Below are 27,747 nucleotides of genomic sequence, written 5' to 3' on the forward strand. Positions count from 1 at the left end.
AATAGAGAAATAGATGGAGAAGTGTGTGTTCTTGTTGCTAATGTTGTGTTTTTATATGTGTATATTTATATTTTCTAGCTCTTTCTTCTGAGAGTGCATAAATAAAACCCCACTCATAATGATCACACTAGGACCCGTATGTTGGTTTCTAAACACCACTGTTCACTAAATGGAGCTGGAGCTACCAGGAAAAGAACCTGATTCCAGAGCTAGGGCAAAGAGTACAAGATGAGCCTGGAACATCCTGTGGTGCAGAAAGAGACTGCTCAAAGATGATTAGAAAATGTCAAGACGATAGAGGTACCTGATTAAAAGAGCTTCTTTTGGCCAAAACTGGCCCATGTGACCACCAAATTATAAGAATCCATGAGTCTAAACTGAAATAGATAGGTGGATGGATGGATAATAGATGCAGGTAGATAGGCAGATAAAAATGGGTGGGGTGGCAAGTAAAAAGCCAACTAGTAAATATAGAAGGAATGCAGTTAGAAAAGCACCATTTGTCAACCATCATATTAATAATTGAGTCAAGTAAAAGCCATACGTGGACATTAAACCTGTCTGTGTATGAAAGGTTGAGGACAGCAGGATATTCACATAGCCTCAAAATATTCTTCCACAAGATACAATATAAAGGAGAAAACACTACCTTTAAAGTGGAGAAACTTGGCAGATATGCCTTTAACCAAGTGGTCCCAGTTAACATCATCAATAAAGGGACAAACTGACACCATGTGGCTCATGACATGATATACTTGGTATCATTTGTGTAGTATTCCTGCCCAAAATGTATGACCTGAATCCATACTCATGAGGAAACACCCGACTAACACAAATTGAGAGATACTCTACATGTAATGACCTTTTATCTTGCTACTCAAAGACATGAGTACAAACCCAGGTTTGTATTCAAAGACATGAGTAGCAAGATAAAACTGAGAACTGCTCTCAAGTGAAGAACACAAAGGACACTAAAGAAATGAGACAACTAAACAAACCCTATCATCTGTAATTTTCTCTTGCTCTAAAGGACATTATAGAGATATTAATGAAATCAGAATAAATTCTGTAGATGCTACCAATATTTATTTTCTGATTTAGATAACTGCACTATAGTTATGTAAGAGAATGTCATCTTCCTAAAAAATACATACTATTGCATTTAGGAGTAAAGAGTAGAGAGAGAAAAGGGTGAAGTAAATGTAGTCGATGCTAATATTTGGGGAATCTGGGTAAAGACAGTACAGGAATTCACTTATCTAAGTCTGAAAGTACGTCAAAATAAAAAGTTACAAGGAGAGGAACAAAATCTTTGATTCCTTTTTTTTAAAAATAAACATTCCAGCTGGGATGGAAGGCATTTTTAATCCCTTCTAGTCAACCCATAAGCCAGCCTTGTTAGCAAGGACAGACTAACTAAATCTAGAGAAAACAAAACAGAATGACTGATTTACACAAAAGCTGCTGTGGTTACATGGCTTCTGCAACTACATCTTTGGGTCTTCAAATGGCAACACTTCCAAGATGAACACGTATTTACAGAAAACTGCAAAATTATGGTTATTGGCATCAGGGGCTTAAGTCTCCCAGTTTTGCCACATTCAGGGAATCTTATTTGCTATCTCAAAACAGAACAGGACATTGCATGTAACTCAGACAATTGTTACAGAAATTCATTCACCACCAAATGAGAGGCTAGCACAACTCAAAAAGGAGCTCAAATCTTCAACCCAAGAAACTTAAAGACTGGCAAAAAATAAATAAATGTGGATGGTTTCTGTAAATCTTTGAGAAAGAATTTCCATGGAGTTGGGTCAGCTGGTTGTTTAACTTACATGCAAGCCATGTGGATAAAAATAATTGGAAAGGGAAATTAATATATTGATAGCACAGACCTCAATGTGCATTTGCTACTTTCTTGTAGGTCTATGTTTCCCTGGGCTTTTCTCTGGAGGAGCAATTGGCCCAATGAGGGATTTGCATAACAAGTCCAATACCTCATATGGTAGTTGACTGAGGAAACAGTGCAACAGCCCAACACTGGGGAAACCAGCTGGCTGGACTGATGGAGAGATGGTATGCTCCCCACATGGCACCTCCCTAAGGGATTTTTGTGGGTAATATTGACCACATGTGATTTTTCACTTTTTGCTGTCTCCCAAATAACTTACAGAATTGGGTTGATTGTGACTGGTCCAGGGTAGATTCTGGAGGTCACAGAGAAAGGTGATATGTTTGTGACAAAACCTGCTTATACCACACTTGGGGGGCACTGAGATTTTTCCAAAGGTTTCAAACTGTTTGAATAAAAGCATAGTTCCTTTAATAAATCTGGTCGTGTTAAGGAGCACTCCATTATCTTCAAAAGGGAGGTCAGAGAGTAGGCCCTGAACAGAAACACGAAAACTCCTAGGGTATTTCTGGTTTATATTGAGAACAAAAGGTACTGTGCTACAATATTAAATAGGAGGTAAGTATACACAATCACAGGTGGGATCAGAGGTTGTGAAAAGGGCCTGGGGTAGCTCCTAAGTAAGGCAACGGATAAGACACAAAAAATCAGAAGCAAACATGGAATACACTGGCACTTGCTGTTTTCTGAGTACCAGATATGAGGGAGGATGGACACAACAGTCTGTACATCATGACCCAGGGCCTATGGGGAACATGATGCCAGTGGAGAGCATGGGCTCCAGAATCACAGATACACAGGCCAGGAGGGCACTTGATCTTAGGCAGCCCAAGATTCCCAGGCACAATTCCAGGACAGGCCAGCTCAGGTCTTGGGAGCCCCCAGGCAGGACACCCAGTGGTGGGCTCTCACTTGGCACTCAGGCTGGAAGCAGGGAATGTTGACAGCTTTGTTTCTGAGCAGCTTGCCTTACATAAGGTTCTCCCTGGTGCCCCATCACTCCTGGAGTTAGTGCTGGAGATCTGGGGACATTCTTCATTGTTACAATGACTGGGGTAGGGACCAGGGATGCCAGAAGTCCTGCAATGCACAGAGTCCCAGGCAACGGAGACTTACTCTGCTTCCAGCACAATGTCTCCTGAACCCTGTGAGACATTCATGAAAGTAAAATAACACACTTTTTATAATTACAGTGTAGACATTAACTTGCTTTACATATAAACAGCAAGGGTTTTCTTTTTCTTTTGCACTTTAACTATACAAATATTGCATACCTATGTTCACATCGGTATTATTCACAACAGTCCACAGGTGAAAGCACCCAAGTGTCCATCAATGGATAAAAGATAAACACAACGTGGCATATGCATCTATATATGTAGTGGGAAAGTATTCAGCCTTAAAAAGGAAGGAAATTCAGACACAGCCACACATGGGTGAACCTGGAGGACACTAGGCTAAGTGAAATGAGCCAGACACAAAAACAGATCCTGTATGACTCCACTTACATGAGAGACAGAAAGTGGAGGGGTGACTGCCAGGAACGGGTGGTAGGGGGAGTAAGGTTGTTTAATGGGTACAGCTTCAGTTTGAGAAGATGAGAAAGTTCTGGAGAAGGAGGGTGGGGATGGCTGTACAAGTGTGCATGTGCTTAATGCCCCTGGAAGGTGTCTTTAAAAGTGGTTAAAATGGTAACTTTTATGTTAGGTATGTTTCATCACAATTAAAAAAAATACACCCAAGTGTGCAAATCAAAGAAAGAGTGTACTTTGCTGTGCCAGAATTTAACCACAATCTGTTCACCCCAATGGGGAATCGAATCATGAGTGGGGACGCTGCTCACGGCGCCTGAGTCACCAGCCCCACCCACCTGCCCCGGCAGCTTCCTCGGCTGCAGCACCACAGCGAGTCTGCGAGGAGGTGCAAGGAGCCGGCGGTATCACAGGGTCTTCTGATGTCGCTGTGTCCCAGCACTGACATACGGATAGGGAGTTGTATTATAAACTGTCTTCCTCTACTTTTCTGCTACATTACAGTACATAGGCTCTGCAATGAGATATCTATGTATATAAATATTATTTATGAACTTGATTTCATGATAGTATTGGTGGCATTTCCAATATTTGTTTTAAGAAACAAAGAGAGTGGGCCTGCTTCTGATATGCTTGGGGACTGCTGTTCTGGTCTCAGGGAGCAGCCAGCAGTGGAAGCAGAGCATCCAGTGAAGGCTCAGTAAGGAGGAGATTTCCTAAGTCTCTCTGGATTCAACATAAGCACCCCTTTGCACAAATAAAGTTCTTACGGAGAACGTCTGCTGGTAGTTTTTCCACTCCCCCCCGAAAAGGAAGAAATCTGGTGGAAATCTAGAAAGCCCGTGACTCCTCTCAGTGATGAAACACATACACACACTTAAAATAATCAAATTCATGCCTGGTAATAAACTCAGATGCAGACAAGGTGAACCAGAGAACATACTTCTCAGTCATGGGAATCACTGTATCATGTCAGAAGAGATTAGACTTTAACTGAGGAGGGCACAGCGTGTCAACTGCAATCAGACATACACTGTTTGTGTATTGTGATCATCCTCATTTCTATCCCCACACTGGGACACGATTAATATTTTATATACTGTCCAAAGGGAGAATGTGACTTACCAGAAACTGTGCTGAACATTTCAAATACAGATCACCCTCTGCCAAGAGAAAATCCTGCCCAGCTGTAGATTTCTCATTTGCAAAACATAAGAGCAATGAAATTCCATTACTTAGAGAAACTGGCTATTCCACGGAACCCTTGGCAACAGAAGCTGTACTTATCTTTTTTGAACAATAGTCTCAGAAAATGTATTCTCTCTCTCTCAAAAAAAAAAAAAAAAAGAGACAGTAAGTATGCATTTGAGCTCTTGAGAAAGCTCTGTTGCCCATGCAAATTCCTGTCAGGGAAAGAATCCACTCTCCCAACCTGGGAAGTGCAGAGACTGACCCTGAAGCACGCAGCAGAAGAGCTCCAGGTCTAAGAACCCTTCAAAAAGCCAACGGGCAGCTAATAATAATGTCCTTAAACAAAACCAAAGCCAGGGATCCTTATGATGTGTAAGTTACCGCACTGCAGCCACACCCTCAGAAATGTGACTCTTATCCACTAACTTGTTCCGTCTGTTTCCTCATGAGATTTAATGGTATATTTTCCTGTGATGTAAATTATCCTAAAGTGTACCGCTCTGCACACCTCAGGATGGATCCAGAGGAGACTGGAGAGGGGAGACTTTGCTCTGTCTTCCCAACACTCCTTCCCCAGGAGAAGCATGTGGCCGCATTCCAGTGGGTTACGTGAACCTCGCTCACAGTTTCTCTCATGGTCAGAGTTCCCACGTGGTCCAAGGTTTTGAAATGGGCCATGAAAATACTTAAGAAATACAGACACTGTGCAAATGTGTTTGGAATAAGAAACACCCAGTGGAATCAGTGCAGTTTTTCTGGTTTCCGATTTAATGTGCTGTATTGTGGCTAGTGGCCCACGGGTGAGTTTCTTATGGCATTCAACATATCATCTTGGAGACTCATATTTAATTTTTTCCATGCAGGAGACCCAACAATTTTAGCCCATCAAAAGAGCAATAAGAATGGCCAAAAAAGAGTCATTTGTACCAAACTTTGCAACAAGAGCCCATGTAAGAAGGCAATGAATAATCCTTTCAGCAACGCAGAGCAGCCTAGACCACAGTGTGACCCCATTCCAAAATCTTGCATGACGGGGCCGAGAGATCTACCTCCCCCAGTGCCAATCTATAAAACATGCCATACAGAAGTTTAAAATGCTGAGTGAAGAATTGAAAATGATGAAGTCAGCGATGATGGGGGTAACTACCCCGCACGTCAACTTCTGCCTGCTCATCCCTGGACGGTCAAGTTGTACAAACCGACCACAGGCAAAGAGGACACACATAGGTAGAGAACATTGCATCTGTAATTTGTAGAAATAACTGTTCTATGTGCTCAGAGGACATGAGGAGGACTCCAAAGCTGACCATTATGCCCCAGTAACCAGTATGAACAGAGACACAATTGGCACTTCAGGGACTGTTCATCTGGTTCCAACTACCGCACAGCTCTCCAACGGCTTTCACACAGAGCTGTAACCGAAGCATACGAACAGATGCACGGCTGCCTGCAAAGAGCCAAATCATGAACATGCCACTCATAATCTGGCTTCTCTATATTCAATATAAACAAAAACATAACATCAAGGCAATCAATACTCGATCTGGTCCCACACAATCGGAAATTCTGCCTCCTGCCCAACTATCTACCAGTTTAGGCCTCCCTCCCCCACTGCACATCTCACGCTGAGCCGGCCGGAGATGGATGCCAGTATTCGGAGACGCTGGCCAGTGTTCACATACCTCAATAATCCTGTCATGAATTTGCAGGCCTCCGTCCTTGGCTGCCGGCCCACTGTCAACTATCTTGGATACAAAGATTCCTTCACTGGACGATCCATCTTGGTTGTCCTTTGGGTTAAGAAAATACACGCATGAATGCTAGGCATTAAGTTGGTCATGAAAATAAAGCTTACCCTCTTAACACAATAATTGCTGGTGTCAAGGATGGCAGTGGGATAGAAGCTGTTAGCTTCGCCTAATCTCTGTTTTAAACTAAAATTCACACATACACATGGTAAAATAATTGAAATGGTACCAAAAGGTATGAAAGGTTAAGTCCTTGAAATGCCAACCCAGTGTTTTCTTCCCCTATGCAGTATCTGTTTGTAGTTGATGCATCCTTCCCAAACATCTTGGTGTATCTCCTTCCTAAACATGTATTTGCTCCTGTTTTATGCATATAAATTGGATTATGCTCTCCCCAACCTTGTGATTCCTGCCTCTTTCACTTGCTAAGAATCTTGGAGATTTTTCACTTTCTGTCCCACTTACTTGGTGATTGGCTTAACAGTGTCCCAACATAGTGATAATCAGCACTGTTTCAGTTGTTGGCATTAGAGATAATGTCTTTAGCACCTTCCTACCTGTATTTTGAAAGAGCTTTGCTAAATGTGTATCTGGGAGCAAATCCCTAGCAATGGCACTGTCCAGTCAAAGGATGTTCAATTGACAGATATGGTCAAATTACCCTTCAGAAAGTTTGTGCTGACAGCTCATTAGACACAGCATTCTCTACATCCTGACCAGCAGGTAACCTTTGAACAACACGGGTCTGAACAGAGCGGGTCCACTTACATGCAGATATTTTTCAATAAATATTTTGGAAAATTTTTTGGAGATCTGTGACAACTTGAAAACATGTTTTCTTTTCTTCAGATTAATTTGTTCTAAGAATACAGCATATAATACATATTATGTACATAGTATGTGTTAACTGTATGTTATCAGTAAGGCTTCCAATCAACAGAAAGCTATTTATTAGCAGTTAAGTCTTAGGGAATCAAAAATTAGATGTGGATTTTCAACTGGGAGACAGTGTCCTTAACTCCCATATTGTTCAAGGGTCAATTGTATTATTAAGCTTTTAAATATCTAATAATCTGATTGAGAAAAAAGCATTTTATTTTTGCTCTGATTTGCATCAGAAAAGCCCACCAACACCACCCAATCCTAATAAATTCTGATCTCCAAACTCCTTGAATCCCTTTAGATCTTTCAAAGCCTGGACTGAAATTTTCTGGGAAAGAAGACAGCTCACTGCTCAAAATCCTTCTTTTATTTAAAATCAAAAAGTTCCAATAAGCTCATAAAAAACCCTCACAGCTTGCTCATGAACTTCTTTCCAAACAGCACTGGGATGTTTCTCCAAGTGTGTGGATTAAATTTTTAGTGATTAACAGATGGATTTATAAATTAAATGGCAAAAGCATGGGTTGTTTCCAAATGAAAGCATTTGAAACTAAGTTCAGGATGTTCCACAAAAACTCCAAAATCTACCTTCATGCTAAATTCCTTGCCATAATGTCCCAGATCTATTTTAATACTAATTTCTCTACATGCAAATACATACAAATACCATTTGCTAAAAAATAACTATGAAAAACACAATATTTTTTTTCTTTAAAGAGCAAAGGAACAAACCCTATAGGCTAAAGAGGGAAAGGGATGACTCTCAATGTGGCTCGGTCTTCCTTCTCATTTGCAACAGCAGTAAATACGGATGAGAAAAGCAGGCTCTCCACCCCTCCCCTTCTCCCTCCCTTTCTCACAAAGAGACACACACACACACACTCTCTCTCTCTCTCTCTCTGTTATATGATTCAGAAGAAACCAAAATCATAACCTAAAATGAGCATTAGGTATTTTTCCCAACACTTATCCTCACGACTAAGAGAGGTCTCTAACTGCCATCTGGATTCTATCAACACTATTCCAAAGAGAAGGGTCAGCGAGACTGCGGGTGCTGTTCTAGATCAGCTCTCCCCAAAAGCATCCCTGCCCAGCATCACACACTCCACACAGGCCCACTAACCCTTTACCGTCCGAATCTCTACACACCTTTCTTCCTCACAGCTGCCTAACTAAAATGCACTGGTCCCAATGCATCTGCACAGCTCTCTACATGCATATCTCAAATATGAGAACCTGTGTAACACCTTCTGTTTACCGAGCACATACTAGGTACTTGGTACACAGTAAGTAGTCTATGTCCACTGCTGAGTCTTCACAATACCTAAAAGTGGCAAGTACTATTATTCCATTTCATAAATGAAAAGCCTGAGATAGGTTAAGCAACTTATTCAAGGTCACACAGCTAAGTGGCGCAGGTCAGTTTCAAACTAAGGGTAATAGGTTGATTCTCTTACATAAGCTTTAAGTACAATTTAATTCTCCCACTGAGAAAAATCTCAAAAATATATACTAATTCAGAAGTCCAACCTTCCAGGCTATGGAATATTCCACTAGAGCAGCATGAAGATTCTCAGTGAACCGCAAAGGATTTATGGACAAGCTTGAGTTCCCGAGGAGGTGATGTCTATATATCAAATGAAAAAGAAATCTGTGTTTACTGATTTAACTGCTTTGCATTTCTTGGCTGGAGAGGAAGAAGGAGATAGGGGATGGGATTCTGGCTTTGGTTCATTTTGCAGAATATTGCATTTTACACAGATAATTTTTCTTTGGAGCATCAGAAAATTCAAGCAAAAACCAGAGAGGAACAGGCAAGAGCAAACACCAAAATTTAAGGTTAAATTAAGACAGTGGTTGGTAGAGGGTGGGAACAAAATGCAAAAAAAATACAGAAAGCACAAAACCAAAGAAAACCAAATCAAGTACACCCTTGATGGCTAGATTTTTCTCTTAAAGGACATCCCTTAATTCTTAGTTGGTTTGACTACTCTCCTAATACATTTTAAGTTAGAGCTGTTTGTCAGGGTGGACCCACGTGACTTGGAATTTGCTTTGCTTTGCTTGCTTGAGAAAAAGAAAAATGAAAGGGATTGTTTTCTTCCCATGGGTACCTAGCTATGACGTACACTTGCCAAAGGCTGAAGTGAAAGGTTCTATACACCAGACCAGCTGCTATGTCTTTGGGGATAGAAGAACTAATGAATGAATGATCTGATTTTGCTAAGTGCATATACTTTGCATCATGCAGTGAAAAGCCTTATGTCAGAGCCCCCTGGCTGGGCTGCTGTCACAATCGAACCAAGCACCTAAGCCATGAATGTCTTGGGAAAAACACACATCTGTAGTGCATTCTACTTCCAATAACTGACAATGAGTGTGCACTGTGGCTCCATCTTGGCTTTTTAGCATGTTCTCAATGACCTGCCAGATTTTTAGGCAACAGTGCAGAATACATTTAGGTTTCATTATGCAATTTCTGCTTATCAGGACAAGTTTTTAAAAAACACTATGGGAAATGCATGCATATGGAATTAACTTTTCCTCCAGGGGAAATGCATGTAGTATTTGTAAAAAGACCACATAAACTGAGAACACTTTCGAATGCTACAAATTCAGCCTGGTTTGTACTTAAATCACGTTTTTAAAGGAGAAAGAAAATAACCTAGAACATGTTCTTTGATAAGCACGAGAAAGAACCGTATCCCAGTGAGGTTGGGAGCGTCCTTTCTCTTCGGAGAGGTGCACAAACTAAACAGTTCATGGACTTTCACAGAGTTATGTTTCTCAACTATCACCAAGCCACAGGCATGCCTCCCCATTTCAAGCATGTGTGAAACCCTGGGCCCCTTTTCCTACAGACGCTTTGGTGAGCAGAGAATTTGGGCTGTTTGGGCTGTAGGAGCTCCTTCCACATCTACTGGTGAAGTGCATCTTGTTTTACTGACTTTGTTTCTTAAACTGGTAACAACGGGGGAGGAGAGGAGGAATCACAGATATGAAGGGAAACCAAGTTCAGCCAACTCTCTATTATTCATGCTCAACAGCAAAACGAGTTAGGCTCTTGACGGTAAGTTGGAGAACTCAGGGCTATCCCAGTCCCCGTTTCCTGTGACCGGTCCTCAGACGCGCACCCCACCCCAGAGCGGGAGGGTGCTGACCCCCGGCAGCGAGGCCTACATCAGGGCAGCCCTGTGGCCGCACTCAGCTAGGGGCAGGGAAAAGTAAAATACTACCAACTAGACTTAACTAATTTCTTAAGAATTCCACCCAGTAACAGGAGAAACACAAGGGCGTGTGTACAGCCCCTGGGACTCAGCAAAGAGGGAATGCCCTGATCCCCTTCAGAATTCTGGTCTTTTCACCTCATCTAAAGGGTCTTTTTTATATGTTGTATTTTATAAGGCAGATCATGTATAGGTTCGTCACTGTAATGGCTTTGTATCACCTATAACTACGTTGTCATTTCTTACAATAAACAGTGGTTATTTTTGAAACTGTGGCTTTGGTCAAAAGCAAATGGAATTTAATCATAATTCTCCTCGTGTTATTCCCTGGTCATCTTCTGCAGGCCTCTTCTGACCATCCTACCCCTCAACTTCCACCATATTCTACTACCTGTAGTTCCCCCAACTTCCACTTTTGTCCTGATTCCTGGTCTTGTATGGGCCTCCCTGGGCCTGTCCACTTTCTTCTAGCTCTGTGCTCTTCAAAGATGGGCACATGCAACACAGTGCACTGGAATGATGAAAAAACATTCTAGAAATTTTATTCATACTCCTATTTTAATTTCACCATTTAAAATGTTCCTTTTTGCATGTCACTTTGATAAGGCAAGGAACATTCATGTGATAGTGAATTTATATTTTATAGCTAACTGAATATGCTCAATGTTTATAGTTAAGAGTACTCAAGTGACCATATTATGTATGGACCTCTGACCGTGAAACTCCTACTCACCCTTCAGAACTCCATTCCAGTGGGCACCTCCTCCCCTAGGTTCAATGGCCCCAGGCACAGAGTCCATCAGTGAGAGCAGTGCCACCTCTCCTAGCTCATCAGTGTCGCCACCCAGATGAACGCCATGAAGGCAGGGCAAATGACAGCCCTATCCGGATGGCTAACATCCTCTTAATCCTTTAGCTTTCAGCGTCATCTCTACTCCTCTCTCTCCTCATACTCTAGCCAATAATGTCGTTTGCTCCTTGTTATATCTACCATATGCCGTCTTCCTTTTTATTTTTTCCTGCATGACAATTTCCCCTATCTTTAATTGATATATTTACTTGTTCTTTGACTGATGTCCCCACCAGCACATACACTCAATGACCACAGGGGCCCAGTCCCCCTGGCCTCCACAGTATCTCCCAACCCCTAGTTAACAGCTAGGGGGCACAATAGCTAACAAGTCACAAACTTGTTAATGTGCTTTTTGTCGAACGAGTGAATTTGGCTTTCTTTTCCTTTCTTTTGACTACTTCCCTTTTAAGCTAATAGATGAGGAAATGGTCAGCAAAGGAAACAAGCAAAGAGATACACATTCTAGCAATCCTGCTTGAAGGGTGAGGTCCTGAAACATATCCTCTGACACCTCCCTGGGCCTCCGCAGTGGACATTTTCCTCCAACTGAAACTGACAGATCTGAATTGGGCCCCTTCTTTTGGGAGGAGGGGCTTATTAATGATGAGTGGGGTGGAAAAAGAGCTGCTGTGGGAGGAAAACACTGAGGGACACAATAACCCACAGCTTAGGGTCTCGTCCCTGACTGGTGAAGAGATGCCAGAGCAGAACTCCAGATCTGACTTCCAGTCTGGGAGCCCACACCCAATATGAAGGGAAACTTCCAGACGCACACTTCCCACAGCTTTCTTTAGCTCAACTGCTACACAACCAGTCTGTGCCCCAAAAGCTTACCAGTTTAGATTGTTCTAAAACTGTTGTTTTGCTAGAACAATGCTATTTCAGGAGACCACAACTAAATAAAAATCCTCAAGGGTGAAGATATTACATAAGCCACAGACTGATTACACAGACTGCAATGAGGTAAGTAACATTCCTACCCTCACCCCTCAACCAGGACCCTTCTTCCAGCTTTATCAGGGAAAGGAGAAACCCAATTGAGCAGCTAACATACCACGCACGGCCGGCCACCGATGATATTGAATCCCAGGGAGCCAGAGTCCCGATGCAGGACCAGAGTCAGGCTTCTGGTTTCTTCACCCTGCAGGGAACAAATACGTTCAAGCTTTTATTTACTAACAGGAAATAGATGTGAGCAATTTCTTTTTGATCTAAGTGGACTCATGGACTACTGAGCTGATCGTCAGAAATAGTGTGTCTTGTGGGATGTGTATCCAGGGTAAGTTTTGGGGCCCAAGCTGAAACTCTGTCCTGTGTGGAGGAGGAGGTCACAAACTTTTCTAGACACTGCCTAACTCTGGAGTGACCACATAAGAATGTTTGCAGATGTCCAGACATGCTTAATGAACGTTTCCTATCAATGACTCCTTGGTCTGCAAATGCATCGTTCCTCTGACCAGCTCATCGGATGCTGGCTGTCTAGACAGCTACTTTCTGTTTGTTTCTCTATCATTCTCAACAGCAGCATTCATGTTCTGTCACGAAAGGTTCAAATAGCAATCCTCACGGACGTCTGCCCATGGCCTGAACGTTCGGCCTGTCAATGGTTATTTGTGTTTAGGAGGCTTGGGGGAAAGATAGTGCATGGAAAGTCAGATGCAAACATGGAAACAAAAAATCCTGAATCTTACTGAAAGTGGGGAGGGGGCCTTTTCACAAAGTAATTACTGTCCAGTCCACAGGGGATACAGACCGCTTAACAGAAAACACTCTGTTCCAAGTAGGCTGGTCCGCATGAACCCCTTTAAATCAACCAGTAGAAGTCACCTAGGCAGGTCACACAGGCACACAGTCAATAGTCAAAAGGGATGGAGATGCCAGGGCACCTCAGCTCCCACTCTCAAGTAACAGACAGATGGATCAAAACACATTTAACCTTATGTGCACATTGTGCTTAAAGATGCTTTAACACAAACAGTAAACTTGCTGATACACTTCTGAAACTTTGTCATTTGAAGGATATGCAAAACTTCCCATGTCCTGACTATACAAACTTGCAATTGCTTCACTTGCATTTTCGGTTTAAAGACGGTCCCTCAAGGTGGTGTGTTTTAAATAAGTGAAATACTTCACTGTAAGCTCGTTTAAAAAACCACACCGACAGCTTATCACAAAAGAGATTTTATGCTGATATTTACTGCTTCCTGATCAGATTTTTGCCATCTATTTTTTCTAGGGAAATAAATGGCAACATTTAAATGGCATGAATGATGCTATCCGACTCAGCCACACTGGCAAAGCAAACCATCTTCCTGCCCTGCAGGGCCCAGGGGTTTTTCAGGAACTCTGCGGCTGTGTTGCTGCAGTTGTCAAGGTAAAAATGTTTCCCTTTTTGGCCAGAACTGTGGCCAATGGAGTCAAAAAAAAAAAAAGTATACATACACACACACATATAACTAAAGACTAAGGGTCCTCAATATAAAATATTATCCCATGTTTAAAATCTTAGTAACCACAGCTATTTCTCATGACTAGTTAGCAGATGGCAGAATTCAAAATATTTTCAACAATTTCATGTCAATCTAAACATCAATTACTAAAACCCTGTAAAAACAAAAATGGCAATTGTTAGAAAAAGATAGTGTTTGATGAGAGAACAAGGCATCCTGTGAGCGCAACATGACAAAATATTCATGTCTGCAGGATTACTTACTTGATATTTGAGAGTATATTAATGTAAAAGATCAGCAAGTCTCTAACAAGCTACTATAATTAACAAAAAACACCAGAGCCTCTATAATGACAACCCTATTTACTTTTGTAATTCTTAAATTCCAGCTCACAGCACCACTATCCAGAGCATGGGGTGATGCTATCAATTTCTATAATTAATTTGACTAACACTAAGTTAAAAGACAACAACTTTCACTGCTGTACCAGCATAAACATTCAGGATCAACCTAATAGTTTAGAAATGTGAACATGATGATTTGCAAACTGAAATAGCTTATATCTTTCTGCCTTGGAAACAGAAAATCCTGGTGAGCCCACTGCTTGCTTTGCTATCTTAGAGGAGTGAAAAAGTAGAAATACACGGTAATTTGATCATGTTATTGTACATATCTTAACATTTCTGACTTTCAGAGAGAGAAACTGCAGTTACACAATAATCCAAGACAGATGGTGCCAGTTTGATGATCTCAAATGATGCACGAAGGAGAACAGACAATCAAATTATTAAAAACACTAGTTTTAAATCTACTGTGTGATAACCACAGTCGTATAAAAGATGGAAGAAAAAGAAAGAAATATTATTTCACTACATTAGCAATGGTAACAGCTAACGTCTACTGGCTGCTTACTATGTGCCAGAAATTATATTGATCATTTAAGTGCTTTATTTTGTTACTCATCTGACCAATCCTATCAACTGGCACTATTATATCTTCATGATACAGGTGGTAAGGCAGAATGGTTAACAAAGTTGTCCCATGTCAAAGAGGAAGAGGTTGAGCTTGATTTGAACCCATGATCTCCAATTCTTGACTGACTTTACTCTTCTATACTACTCCCTTTTAATGTGGAATGTAGAAAAGCATGCCATGTAGTCTAATGACATCTTAGATCCCTCCCAAGATGGTTCAATTGGTGGAGTTCCAAAAAGTTCCACAAAGGAACTCATTCTAGGAGGTCTTACTCAGAAAACCAAAGTCAGAACAAAACTCAGAAATGCTGACTCAAATAGTTATTTCCGAAAGACCAAATCTAAGATGCCCAAAGACACCTAAGTCTGGCCCTAGCCTCAGAGATTTGTCTCTAGAAACAAATGAGAAAATGCGCGAAACATGACATTCCTCAGCTGAATAGCAAGTTGCAAAGAACATTTTGGAACAAACTGTCTACCTCTGCCAGATGCAATTGCTGGAGAGAACGAAGGGTTATTCTAGTTTTCTACACACATCTGGACCTAGTCTGCAGTCCAGAAGGGTTACACATTGGCTTTAGGTGGCACTGCCCATTTCAGGACTGATTGACAGCACTGAGCAACATAGGGAAGACTCAACACATAATACTGGAAGCGATAACATAAAAGAAAGCTGTCTAGGCTGTATTCCTTTCATTTTTCTATTTAACTAGCAAAGATAGTTTCTTTGGCATCCTGAGCTTGACTCTAGTTTTTCCTTTCCATTCCCCTCCCCAAAAGTAATCTTAACTACTTCAGTTTAATTTCTAATTCTTAAGAAATACTAATATAGAATTTAAACAGTAGACTGCACATAACACATCTACCACATTAACATTAATTCCTGCTTAATTGTTTAGCCTGTTTCTGGAGTCAAAATCCATCTGGATAGAGGGCATTTAAATGATTCTCATTCAATTATATTCCACCCATTGAAGAGATGCATAAATGGGAAAAGAGTGAAAGCTCTCATCAATGCTGCTGTCCTGACTGGTCACAGACAATATGTTAAGCCATCTTCTGTCTACAGGAAAATTTAATCAGTATTGGTCTCTTCTGGTAGGTTGTCATAATCCACGCTTTGAAATTTTCTCAATGATCATATATATTACAGCAAAGATGGGAAAGAGCTCTATTTCACGTGAATAACTGATCAACCAAAACCTAAACCTTTGGAAGCAGGCATTATTATCAATGTCTATACCTGAGAAAATGTCTAAGCTTTGAGAAATTCATATACTTGCCTAAGATCCCAGAGCTGCAAAGTGGGAGAGACAGGACTGGGATCCAGATCCATGGGACACCAACACCCAGGCTCTTTGTGCTATGCTGGTAAATTTTTGGATCCTATCCTAAATTGCTTTGCCTCAAAAGACTGAGCCTTCACAGTAAAGTGTCATGAAATATTAAACATCAAATACGTTTTGGAATTAGAGTTTTAAGCAAAGCTGCCTTGAATGATGCAGTAACAGTGGCAAAGACAGGAAGTAGTTGGTATGCCCTAAAGGGCATCAGAATAGTATTATGCCCCCAACAGGAATTGAGTAATAGTCAGGATTGTGGACTTCAGAGTCAGAGCCTGAGTTTGGTCTCTTCATCCACAAAACATATAATAATGATTTCTTCTTACATCACAGGGTTATCATGAAGTATGCATGAAGCGGACAATCGTTGCAAAGTACTTCAGTACAGTGTCTGGCCAATAGTTAAGTGCTTGCTCAAAAAGGAAGTGAGGGCACAGTGTGGATGGAGACTAGCACAGCTCAACACTGAGGCCGTGGTCCTCTTATACTACCTACATCACTCTGCCGCATAATCTAAGCAATGGACAATGTCTAATCCTAAATTAATCTAGTCAGTCTAAACCAAGTTTGGGAGAGCTGGGGCCTGAAGGTCAGCAAACAAGGATCGTTATATATTTATCACCCAGCTGGCCATCTGATTGGAACTACTGCATGTACATGTTACTCTTTTCCCCAAACCTGGACAAAGGGTGACACGTTCTGGAAGGACTGCTGAAGGGCCAGTAGAAAGTTTTTAATCTGAAAGTGGTAGAAGGAAGACAAAAGACTATGTCTGGACTGTCAGAGGAGAAGAGATGGGACAGGAAACGCTATTGACAGGTGGGCTGCAGGGCATGAAGAGCGGAAACCATGCCCAGGCCCAGGCAGAGACGGCCACGGGAGCAGGGGGCAGGGAACAGATGCTGGTTCAAGCAGGACAGGACACACATCGAGTCTGAGAGGCTGTGGACTGCGGTGGGGGCGGCAGAGGTGGAAGCAGCAGGGAGGGGGAGAGCAGAGGGAGCTCAGGGGTGGCTGAGCCTCGGGGAATGCTCCAAATTCTACCAGCTCAGGGGTCTGGATGGGTCTGTATGGGTTGCCAAGGGAAGGGGAAAAATAGAGGGGATAAACAACAGCAAAAATGGAAATGAAAGCCACCTCCTTGGCTCTTCCTAGAGCTGCCCCTGATACTCTTCCCAGAGGGCCTGTGTCCCCTCCCTGCAGAGGCCAGGCCCCAGAGGACCGAGGAGCCCTCACAGGAGCCTGGAGGGGAGAGGAAAGACTCCAGGCCTATTCTGAAGTCTAGTGACATCCCCATCTCCCTGGCAAGGGGCAGAAAGTTCTAACTGATCCTCACTGTACATTCCAGAGCCTAACCTAAGGGGGAGGTTGGGCCCCTCGTGCAGGGTAGAGTGGACATGCAAAGTGCTTCGGTCTTCAGCACTGAGAAAGGGCAAAAGTATGACAACCCCAGGGAAGGGGTGTGTGGCTATCAAGTCCTAAACAATGGCCTGAGCCACGAGCACCACCCATGCCAGTAAGACACAAGCAGAAATGGAAGGTCGATGTTCAGGAACATGATAATAAACTGAATAATAATTCATGATAATTTCACTGAAAATAAGTTTCCTATCACAATCAAACATGTAACTACTGGATGGATCAGTGTTAAAATTATCCAAGTCATAATCTTCTCAGCTCTCAACTCAAGCTCTAACTGGACAAGAAGTTGGGGGGCAAATAAAAGTCACAAGGAGAAAGCAAACAGCAAACGCACTTTGTCAGAAAGACACCTATGGTGGCTGGATTTTTTTTTTTAATATCCAAGAATGTGAACTGTCTTTTATGGGCACAGTCCCTTTCCTTTTTAGTATAACTCTGCCACCATTCTCCAAACAAGCAGGCCTCTGAAGCTTGGATGGGTGCCACCTCCTAAACGGTGTGGCAGCCCCAAGAGCCCACCCATGCCACTGTCAGTGTGGATTCTTTCTAAACACTCCTTTCTGCCCAGTGATGGGTGTTCCCCGATTACTGCTGTTGTGGGACCTGCAGCTGAGAACTGGCTGGACTAGAAAGCTACCCGGTGGGTTTTGAACACTGTAACTGACTGACTGCTAGTCTGTGTGCCTGGGGTGAGATGACACTTCTCTGCCTCAGATTATGCAAAGCTCTCAAGACTATGTGGCTGGGAAATGGCTCTGTCTACTGACTGGTGACAAGGAAGTGCACAAATGTGCAGGGGTGGGGGTTGTGGAGACCAGGAGGGAGAGCCGGCTGCCAGAATCCTGTATCAGGGAAACGGGGATGGCTTCACTCCCTACGCCAAGAGGTCCGTGTCCTCTCTGTCACTCTGTGTTTAGGCAAAGCAGCTTGGATCAAGCCCTCCATATAATTAAATCTCTCTCCAGTTCTAAAGTGGGGGTTCTTGGAGGAAGGACAGAAGAGGAAACTGGTCAAGCCTAAAGTTGAGGTAGTCGTGGGGATGGTGCTTGAAAATTGACTGAAAGGGGATGAGACAGTCAACAAGTTTCAGCAGCATGTATCTGTTAACAAAACAGGTCTGGAGAAGATGAAAAAGATAAAGGACATGGAGAAACAGTAGAAAGGAACAAAGAAAGAGGTTTTCCAAAGTCTTAGTGTCACAGAATAGTATACATGCTCATTCATAAGCCAAACAGGATATTTTTGAAAAACAGTGTTAGAGGAATACTTTCCAAGACCAAAAAACATACCTGTTTTTTTAATCTGTTGCTTTATTTAAATAATCTGAGGAATTCCTAAATCTCTATTCCCATCAGTTTTTTTTTTCCAGTTTGTATCTCTAATTTTTATCATCAACTCATCTGCTTTTCTGGCTTCACCAACAGAGAAACAACAAAAAGCCTTATTTAAGGTACAACAACATTTCCCCATTCCCACTTCATGGCCCCGTGGGGTGGTTGCAGTTTTTGCAATTTAAACCTTCAGTTACCCAATCTAAAGATTTTCTTCCCCAAATCAGAAAGTAAGCCAAGGCTGTCCCACTGTAATACCATCATTCGTTGCTTACAGGGGGGCGGGAGCTCCGCCTCACTGCCCTCTCCTTGGCACTGCTCATTTCAGTGTGAAAAATGCAAATATCCATAACTCCCCAACTCTCATTTTACACATGAGTTTTAACCAACTCCTGTATATCTTAGCTGCGAGGTGCTACCCACACAGTGAAACTGATCTGAATATCCCTCTTTCTCATGATTTCCACCTGAAAAATTGATAGAAATCCAGAGAACTGGTCACACAGGGCAGCAAGAGGCTCACACTGATACTGTGACTCTGTGTAAAAAGCCCTTTCTGTCTCCTTTAAGCCACCTCCAGATTCAAACGTTTCTTCAGCAACTTAACTGAAAAAGGTCTAAAAATCTACAGGTGCCAGGGACTTAATAAATGTCTGATAAATGCTTGCCAGTCTTACTGGACACTTTATGTACATCCTTCATTTAGTACTACAGCCAACTCTATCAGCAGGCATGTTGTTATCCCATTTTAGAGATGAGGCAATTGACGCTTAGAGGAGGTGAAAAGATCCTCCCAAAGGCCCTCTACACTGAGGCAGAGGCAGCGTATGAACCCAGTATCACCGACTCTGCCTGCTACCCACAACCTGAAGGGACTTCTTCCCTCTTGATCTATGAGCAGCAGACACAGGACAACTGAAAACTGCTTCTAGCAAAATTCCAGGGCTGCCCTCTTTGCCAGGACTCATTTCTGTGTGCCCATTACCCACCGCCAGGGAGACCCTCCCCTTTGGTGTCTCTGTCCCTCAGGTTCCTTGGTGAATGTATGTATGGGCAGGGTGAGCAAGACAGATGCTCAGGTCCATCTGTTAGTTATTTTCTTTGTAAGAGTAATCACTATTATACCATTTCCCTTTCTTATTGAAACAGGCTTGTTAGAACACCATTAGTCAAGGAAGGACAGAGGCTAAACCACTGCTAAAAAGCTTGGGTAAGCAAAGAAGAGTAAGACCTGTATTGTGTTTTCAAAGACACAAGTGGGTGTCTGATTATTCCCATGGGTTAAGGCTGTTGTAGTTCACCTCTGTATCCATGGGGGTCCATCACGGTATCTGGCATGTAGTATACAAGAATGTGAGAAGATACATTGCTAGAATACATTTGGAAGGATTTAATTTGCTTCCTGTCAACCACCCTTTAAATTACTAGGATAAAAATTAGAGAAAAGTGAGCCACTATTCCATCCAGCCTACCATCTTTAATTCCTTCTTACTCATTTTGTGTGAACCTCCTTTACTGCCAGGACCTGTTTTGTTTTATATTCCACGCACAGTGCACCAGACCCAGGAAAATGGGACTGACGGCATGGAATGAATACACCAACACTGTGGCCAGAAGCCATCAGACCACATCAAAGCCAAAGGAGGAGGCTGGAGGCTGGGGAAGTTATCTGACCGGAGCTTCTGCTTTTGCATCTGTAATATGGAGGGTAATTGGTCATATGGGAAGAGATCTTATGTCACAGCGTCTGAGGATAAAATAAAATCATATATGCACATCTCCAATCCACACGGTGCTTGCATATGTAATAACAGTCCTTTGGAAACCTGTCTGAGACTTTGGGGAGGATCCTCTGGAAAAAAATGCTTTTCTTATTTTGGTAACAGTGTATGAGCTTGGAGTCAGGTGTTGGGTTCAAATTCCAGTTCCACACTTAGGACCTGTGTGACTTCCAGCCTTAACCTAGCTGTCTGATAACAACAAAAAAGGAGGTCTACCTAATGAAGAAGACGGAGAAGCTAATATATATAGCATATAAAGAACCCTAAGCATATGGCACCCAGTAGAACTCCATGAATATGACTTCCTTTCCTTTTAGGTTCCTGATCTATACTCCAATGCACAACTGCCTTATAAATAGACTCTTACTCATCAAGTATTTATACAGAAAGGCAAGCACCATTTCTGAATGCAGAAACTCTTACAAATAAATGTCAACACAATCCACAAGTCAGATTGTTCAGTTATGATCACTAAATCCAGTGCAGATGGATAACATACTGTAAAACAAATCCTAGTATTTTTAATAAAACACGGAGATGAAATGGATGTGACAGCCCCCAATTCCCTTAGCTGAACTGGGCCATTCTGTTAGATGCAAGTGGAATGGCTATTTAGTGAAGCTTTTCAGAAACAGAACCTATACTGAATGGTGAACACTCAGATACATTTCAAAGTGTTTGACATCTAGAACACCTTTGATACAATTGTCTATTAGATTCACTTATGTCTGGGAGTTCTGAAATGGACAAAATCATTTCTGGGATTGGGGGCTTCATACGATTTGATCTGGGTGGATCTAGTGGAACAAAAAGAATGCCTCCTAAAAACCTGGGAACAATTTTATTAAGTTGGGGGTCATGGAAAAACTCATCTTTTTCAATACTAGCTCACTCCTGGTTAGCAATCTGAAAAGACAACCCTTTCTATCTTGAATTCATCCATGGCTCAAACACATATGGCAAGCTTACATGGCCACATGGCAACCTCTGCCTGTGACACAGCCCTGAAGAAGGCACAAGGGGTCCCTCCTGGGGAGACAGATAATACATAGCTCTTCCAATTGTTCCATTACTGCTGTGATAAATACCATACAGGGGGAGTACCAGTGAATATCTCAGGGCACCAGACCTAGTTCATGAGGTTAAAGGGCATCCTCCTAGCAGTAACATTTGAATTTAGATGGGAAGGACTGAAAGGTTATGCAGCGCAGAGCAAACCCAAAGTGCTGACAGAAAGGCAAGAGACAGGAAGACAGAGTTCAAAAACTTGCAGATTATCTAGTGCTGAGTGGTTATTAAGACTGTTCCAAGTGAAAAAAAAAAAGAGCAAGTGCAAAGGCCCAGGGGCAGGAAAGAGCTTGGGGGCCATACTCAAGGAACTACCAGAGACAGTAAAGCCAAGAAGAGAGAATGAAGGCTGTAAGAATACAGGCAGGCAGACGCTGGCAGGATCCAGACCTTACAGCCATACGCCGGAAGGCACAGAGACACTGGAAGGCATAGCAGAGTTTAAGAAGAGTCATGTAAGGTTTACGTTTCTACGACATCATTCCCACTGCTAAGTAATTGGAAAGGAGCAAGACGATACAGAGAGGGAGCAATTGTGGTTCAGGCAAGAGATGGTGGTGGCTGAGACCAAGGCTGTCCCTCTGGGGAAACATTTGGCAGTGTCTCCAGATTATCTGTGATTGTTAGAACTTGGGGAGTGCTGCTAGCATCTTGTAGGTAGAGGCCTGGGATGCTGGTAGACAGCCTACAATGCACGGGACACCCTCCCTGCCACACACATATACAGAAGAATTATCCAGCCCACAATGTTAATAGTGTTGCAGCAGAAAAACCCTGGTTTGGACCAAGGTGGTCATGGGATAGGGATGGAGAGCAGTGAACAGATTCAAGAAGTTTTAGAAGGTAAAGATCAACAGGACTGAATGGCATACTGGATATGGGATACAGAGAAGAAGGCAGTAAGGATAACTCTCAGTTTTCCAACAATGCCAAGGAAATTTATGCTCAGAGCTTTCCTTTTCCCAGAAAGCCAAAGAAGTTTTTGCTATAGAATACTTTTGCTCTTAGAATTAGATGAGTAAGCCCAGGTGGGAAACTGAGCCTGAGATCAAAACTCTAATGTATTCAAGGGTAGCAGCAGGAAGCCTGCTGGAACCCAGATGTGGCTCCACATGCCTTTCTAGACCATGGTTACCCACCACACAAAAGCTGGGAAGTCTGGGTTTGAGGGCTTTACCTGGTCTTTCTTCAAATGTTTAGGAAGGGATGTTCAGACAATGATCACTAACATCGTAACTGTGGAGGTCACCAATGCACATTTGTCTATGTCTGTACTTGGGCCTATAACCTCCTTATCTGGCTGAACAGCTACTTCAAGTGTGATGGGTGGATCAGCATCACCTGGGAGCTTGTTAGAACCACAATCTCAGGCCCCACACCAGCCCAAATGGATTAGTACCTCCAGGTGCGAGACTCAGAAATCTGCAATTTAACATGCTCTCCAGGTGATTCTGATCATATGAAGGTTGGAGAAGCATTGCTGTCAGTCACATTTTAGAAAAGGAACAGTGATGCTTATGTAGGTACAGCATTAACAAGCCCCAAACACTCAGCTGGTGTCAGAATATGTGAAACCCAAGATAATTTAAATAATGCCAAGTCTTTTAGGGAACAAAGTCTAGGCCTCGAAGGGCTATAGTATTGAAAATCTTCTGTTTCTTATCTGCGTCAGCTTGTACCAGGGAGGTAGACACTGAGACTTATTTTTTAACAAGGGTTGTGCCTGAGAATTTTCAAGCAATATAAATCCTTCCAGTTTTTTGGGGGGAAAAGAATAAACAATATGTAGCAGGGGTAGAGAGTCAGCCCAGTGAAATAAACAAGTTCTTAAACAGCTTGCAGTAGGAGGGTTTTTTTCTGGCTGATTCAGGAACAGCAAAAGCTTTTCGCAAGGGCCACTGAGGGTTAACTTTGGTGCAAGAGAAGCAAGCTTCCCTAAGGCCTCAGCTGAGGCCAGCCAGGGTGTGAGCCAGGGAGAGGAACTAGCAGAGCTTTGAGGCCCGGCCATTCTTGGCTGTCCTCTAGGCTAGCACTGGAGGTGCATGAAAGTCCCAAGCAAGGGCTCCGACTCCAGAAGGAAGTTTTCTGTGAGCTCGATAAAACAACATCTTGTCCCTAAACTTAATACCCTTGATTATCCTCCCAGCTCACCCTACAGAGCTTCAAAACCATCCACAGTTTTGATTCAAGTATCATATTTTTGAGTCGGAGCGTTTACCCAAACACTCCAGAAAGAAAACAGAAAGGCAAGAAGAAATAATAAACTAGCTTAACAATGAATGATGTATAAACTCTGGGCGAGTGAATGGCTTATTTATAAATAAGCATCACTTAAAACTAGGCAGGAAGTCTAGATGACAGCATAAACAGGCAAAATTCGGGGACTCCTTTACCCCAAACCTGGTGCCTGCTTAAACACCAAGCCTTGCCCTGTGTTTAGGTGACTTGCTGGCTCACAGCAGTCTTTTTTACAGGCTTGTGCGGTCCTGGGTGAGCCTCTGAGCTGTAAATATTTGCCCTCCGCCCAGAGCCGGCCAGCTGCTGAGGCTGCAGCTGACAGACAGGCTGGGGGCCAAGATGGGGTGGAAGCAGGGAGGGGGCGCTTGGAAAACTTGCAGGCCTGGCGTAAAGAAGCGGGGGTTGGGAGAGGGCTGGAAGAGGCCAAGCAAGACAGAGGTCCCGGGGGGCCCTGTTGGGCAAATATGGGCTCCTTTGCTGAGCCAATAGAAACAGCCCACCATACCGTGGCAGCAGTATGGCTGTGTCCCTCCCAATTTGTTGAAAATGTGGGCTTTGCAGTTGGCGAAACACTGTTTCTCAAGGAATGGATTTTGTCCCCTGTCCTGGAAGACACTTGACAATATCTGGGGACATTTTTGGTTGTCACAACTTGGGGGAGAAAGTCATATTGGCATGTAGTGGGTAGAGGCCAGGGGTGATGTCGAACATCCTCTGGATACAGGACAGCCCCCAACAACAAAGAACTATGGGACCCCAAATGGCAACACGTTCCCAGGTTGAGAACTTTGGGGAAGAACCTGATTCCTCACTCTGTTCCAAGTCACTGTTTGACTCTGGACAAGTCTCATGACCTCTCTGAGCCTGCTTCCTCCATCCCAAAGGATTAAATAGATAATGCTTATAAAGGGCTTACCACAGTTACTGACACATAATAAACACTTAATAAATGGTACTTGCGGTTAAGAGCTTGGGCTGAAGAGACAGGCACGTCTAGGTTCAGAACCCAACTCCGGCCTCCTGAAACTGTGAGCCAGGCACATGACTGTCCCTCACAGGGGCCTCAGTTTCTTAATGTACTGAATGAGAAGTACTGTGTCTACCTTACTTGATTAAAAAGGAAACAACTGAGAAGTACTTAGCATAAGGCCTAGAGCGAAGTAAGCCTTCACAAGTGTTGGCTGTTAAAATTACACTAACTACCAGAACAAGGGGATAGCTGGGGAGAGGGGAGGTGGGAAGTATGTTAAAGATAATTGCAGATACCACTTGTTGAGCATTGTCTTTCTACCAGGCACAGTGCCAAATCCTTTAACTATTTTCTCCCCCTGAAAGCTGACAGCCTATTTTATGTTTTGGGAAACTGAGGCATATGGGGATTCCGCAGCAAGGTTACCCAGCTGGTTAGTCAAAAGCCCATTTCCTGAAAGTTTTAATTCCAGAGAACGCACTCTGAATTATTACTTTATTCTTGGTGCGGTTCCTTTAATTCTTCCTGGAATCACCAGATGAACACTACAGAGAGTGCCTGGCTATGTTTCACTCGCTCTGTGCTCTGTGACATCTCTTGGGACCACACTTTCCAACTTTAGAGAGGTTAAGCAGCTTGCTCAAGGTCATCCAGCTAGCTGGCAGCAAAACCCCTGTTTGGATTCAGCTTTTACTCCGGAGGCCTCTCTTCTGGCATCCTTGTTAACTTTCTTTACACTGGCTGTGGGTTCTTTTTAGTCTTTCTGGAATTCCTGAGGATGCATGGATATAGTTCATCCTGCGTGCCTCATGTATAGGGACCATGTTTCCTAAACTTAAAACAGGTTAAGCGACTTCCCCAAGATCACCTAGCTGGTCTGAGCAGCAAAGCCTCTGGACACAGCTCTGACTCTGAAGCCAGTCACTCTTCTCTAACCTGGCTGTGGGGTTCTTTTCGACTTTCCAGAACCCCTGAAGCTGTATTCACTCCGTGCGTCTGATCTGTAGGGACCACACTTTCCAAACTTAGACTGACTCAGAGACCTGACCTGCTCCTTGTGACAATCGCTGGCAAGCAGTGTTAGAAGAGGACGGCAAGGATGCTTCTTGGAAGCTCCCAGCGTCCCAGGGCCCAGAGGGGCTGGCGGGGGGTCGGGGAGGGCGGCGGGTGCCTACCTTGCCGCCGGGCGGCGCGGCCACGCAGCGACTGAGCGAGTCGAGGCGCGCGCTGTATTCGGTGAACTTCTTTTGGTAGCGCAGGGCGGTCATCTGCAGCTCCAGCTGCGCCGCGGCCAGCTGCGCCACCAGCGACTTCTCGCGCTTACCCGCGCGCAGCGCCTCCTTCTTGAACGCCTTGTGCAGCGCGCCCAGGCGTGCCTGCAGAGTGCCGTTTTGCGCCCGCAACGCCCGGGCGCAGCAGTGGCCTCCCGCGCGCTGCTCGCCGTGCGTCAGGGGCAGCCCGCAGCCCTCCTGGCAGCGGCCCACGGGCCGCGCGTCGCACGCGTCGCGCATGTGCGCCTCCACGTCGCGCCGCATCAGCACCTGGCTGCAGCCCGCGTGGCGACAGCGCGCGGGCGCGAAGTCGCAGCGCTCGAGGTGCTCCGGCAGCTGCTGCAGCTTGACCACCTGGCTGCAGCCGCGCGCTGCGTGCGCGCATTTGATGTCCAGCTTGAGGATGAGGCGCTTGAGCGGCAGGACGTGGTTGAGCTCCTTGGCCGACAGGCGACCGCGGCAGCGCGCCGGGCAGCTGCCCTCCTGCACCACCCAGGGCAGCACGCAGCCGGCGCAGAAGACGTGGCCGCACGGCGTGGTCAGTGGGTCCTCCAGGACCTTGTGGCACAGCGCGCACTTCAGGTCCGGGTCCACGTCGCCATCGAAGCGGTCCAGCTCGAAGCCCATGGTGGCGGCCGGGGCCCGGGGTCGCCGCCGGGCGGCCGGCCGCCCCCTCCCTCCCTGCGAGGCAGCCCAGACAAGCCGGCTGCGCCGCCCGCTCGCTCGCTGACTCTCCCCGGACTGAGCCTAATTGCTCCAGACTTCCTCGGAAAATGCCCGAGGAACAGGACTCCTCCGGCCGTATTTGCGCGAACGCGTGCGCATACGCATCCTTCCTCAACTGCCTCCCGCCCACCCGCTCGCCCTCTGCAAAAGAGAGAACGCCGGGAGCAATTGGGGAGGCAGAGGACAGAGGGAAGACCCAGAGGCTCGCCGAGGGGACTGGCCCGCCCAGAACGCTAGCCTGAGCCCTCCTTTCCGCGACTCCTTGACTGTCTTGCAGTTCACGGTATTGGAGACAAAACGGCAGCTGAGAAAAGCTCACTGCGTTTGTTACTGAGGCTGCTGTCGTCCCCCAGACAAGTTCTCTTGGAGCTCCTTCCGGGACAAATCGCGACTTTTTACTCCTCTCCTCCGCCCTCTTTTGGTGGCTGATTGCAGAGATTGAAAAACATCTTGGGGCCCGCTCTCTTCAGCACTTACGGTCTTTATTTATTTCGATCCAGGGAAATTAGAGAGCCTGCGGGACACTCCTGCAACTACAGTTCCGACCAGAGGGTTCTGCGGACTCCAGGAAGGTGTCCAGGACCCAAGTGTACCTCTCCCGGGGCGAACATGCAGGGACGACAGCTGCTTGCGGGCTGTCAGTCGGAGAGGCTGGTGTGCTGGCTCTGCGGTTTCCCAAGTGTCTGCACTTGAGCGTGGCACGCGTTGTCCTGGGCGCTTTTAAACCGGTCCCTTCAAAAATCATCAGGACAATGTTGCAACAGAGTGTTAGCTCCACGTAAAAAGTACTTTTCTTTACTACAAAAGAAGTAATGCTGTTTGCACAAC

General features: G+C 44.3%; 1 protein-coding gene across 1 annotated transcript in view; it reads right to left on the bottom strand.

Moving 5' to 3' along the window:
• The window catches only part of PDZRN3 (PDZ domain containing ring finger 3), a 218,924-nt gene extending 191,977 nt beyond the window's left edge, over positions 1-26,947 (bottom strand). The window contains exons 1-3 of the mRNA XM_037019319.2: positions 26,098-26,947; positions 12,400-12,486; positions 6,318-6,425 (exon numbers count right to left, since the gene is read on the bottom strand). Coding sequence (XP_036875214.2) covers positions 6,318-6,425; positions 12,400-12,486; positions 26,098-26,820 — 918 coding nt within the window. The 5' untranslated portion in view covers positions 26,821-26,947. The remainder of the gene's footprint in view (positions 1-6,317; positions 6,426-12,399; positions 12,487-26,097) is intronic.
• Positions 26,948-27,747: the final 800 nt, after the last annotated feature.

This window comes from Manis javanica, chromosome 3 (assembly GCF_040802235.1).
Source record: "Manis javanica isolate MJ-LG chromosome 3, MJ_LKY, whole genome shotgun sequence".
NCBI classification, from domain to species: domain Eukaryota; kingdom Metazoa; phylum Chordata; class Mammalia; order Pholidota; family Manidae; genus Manis; species Manis javanica.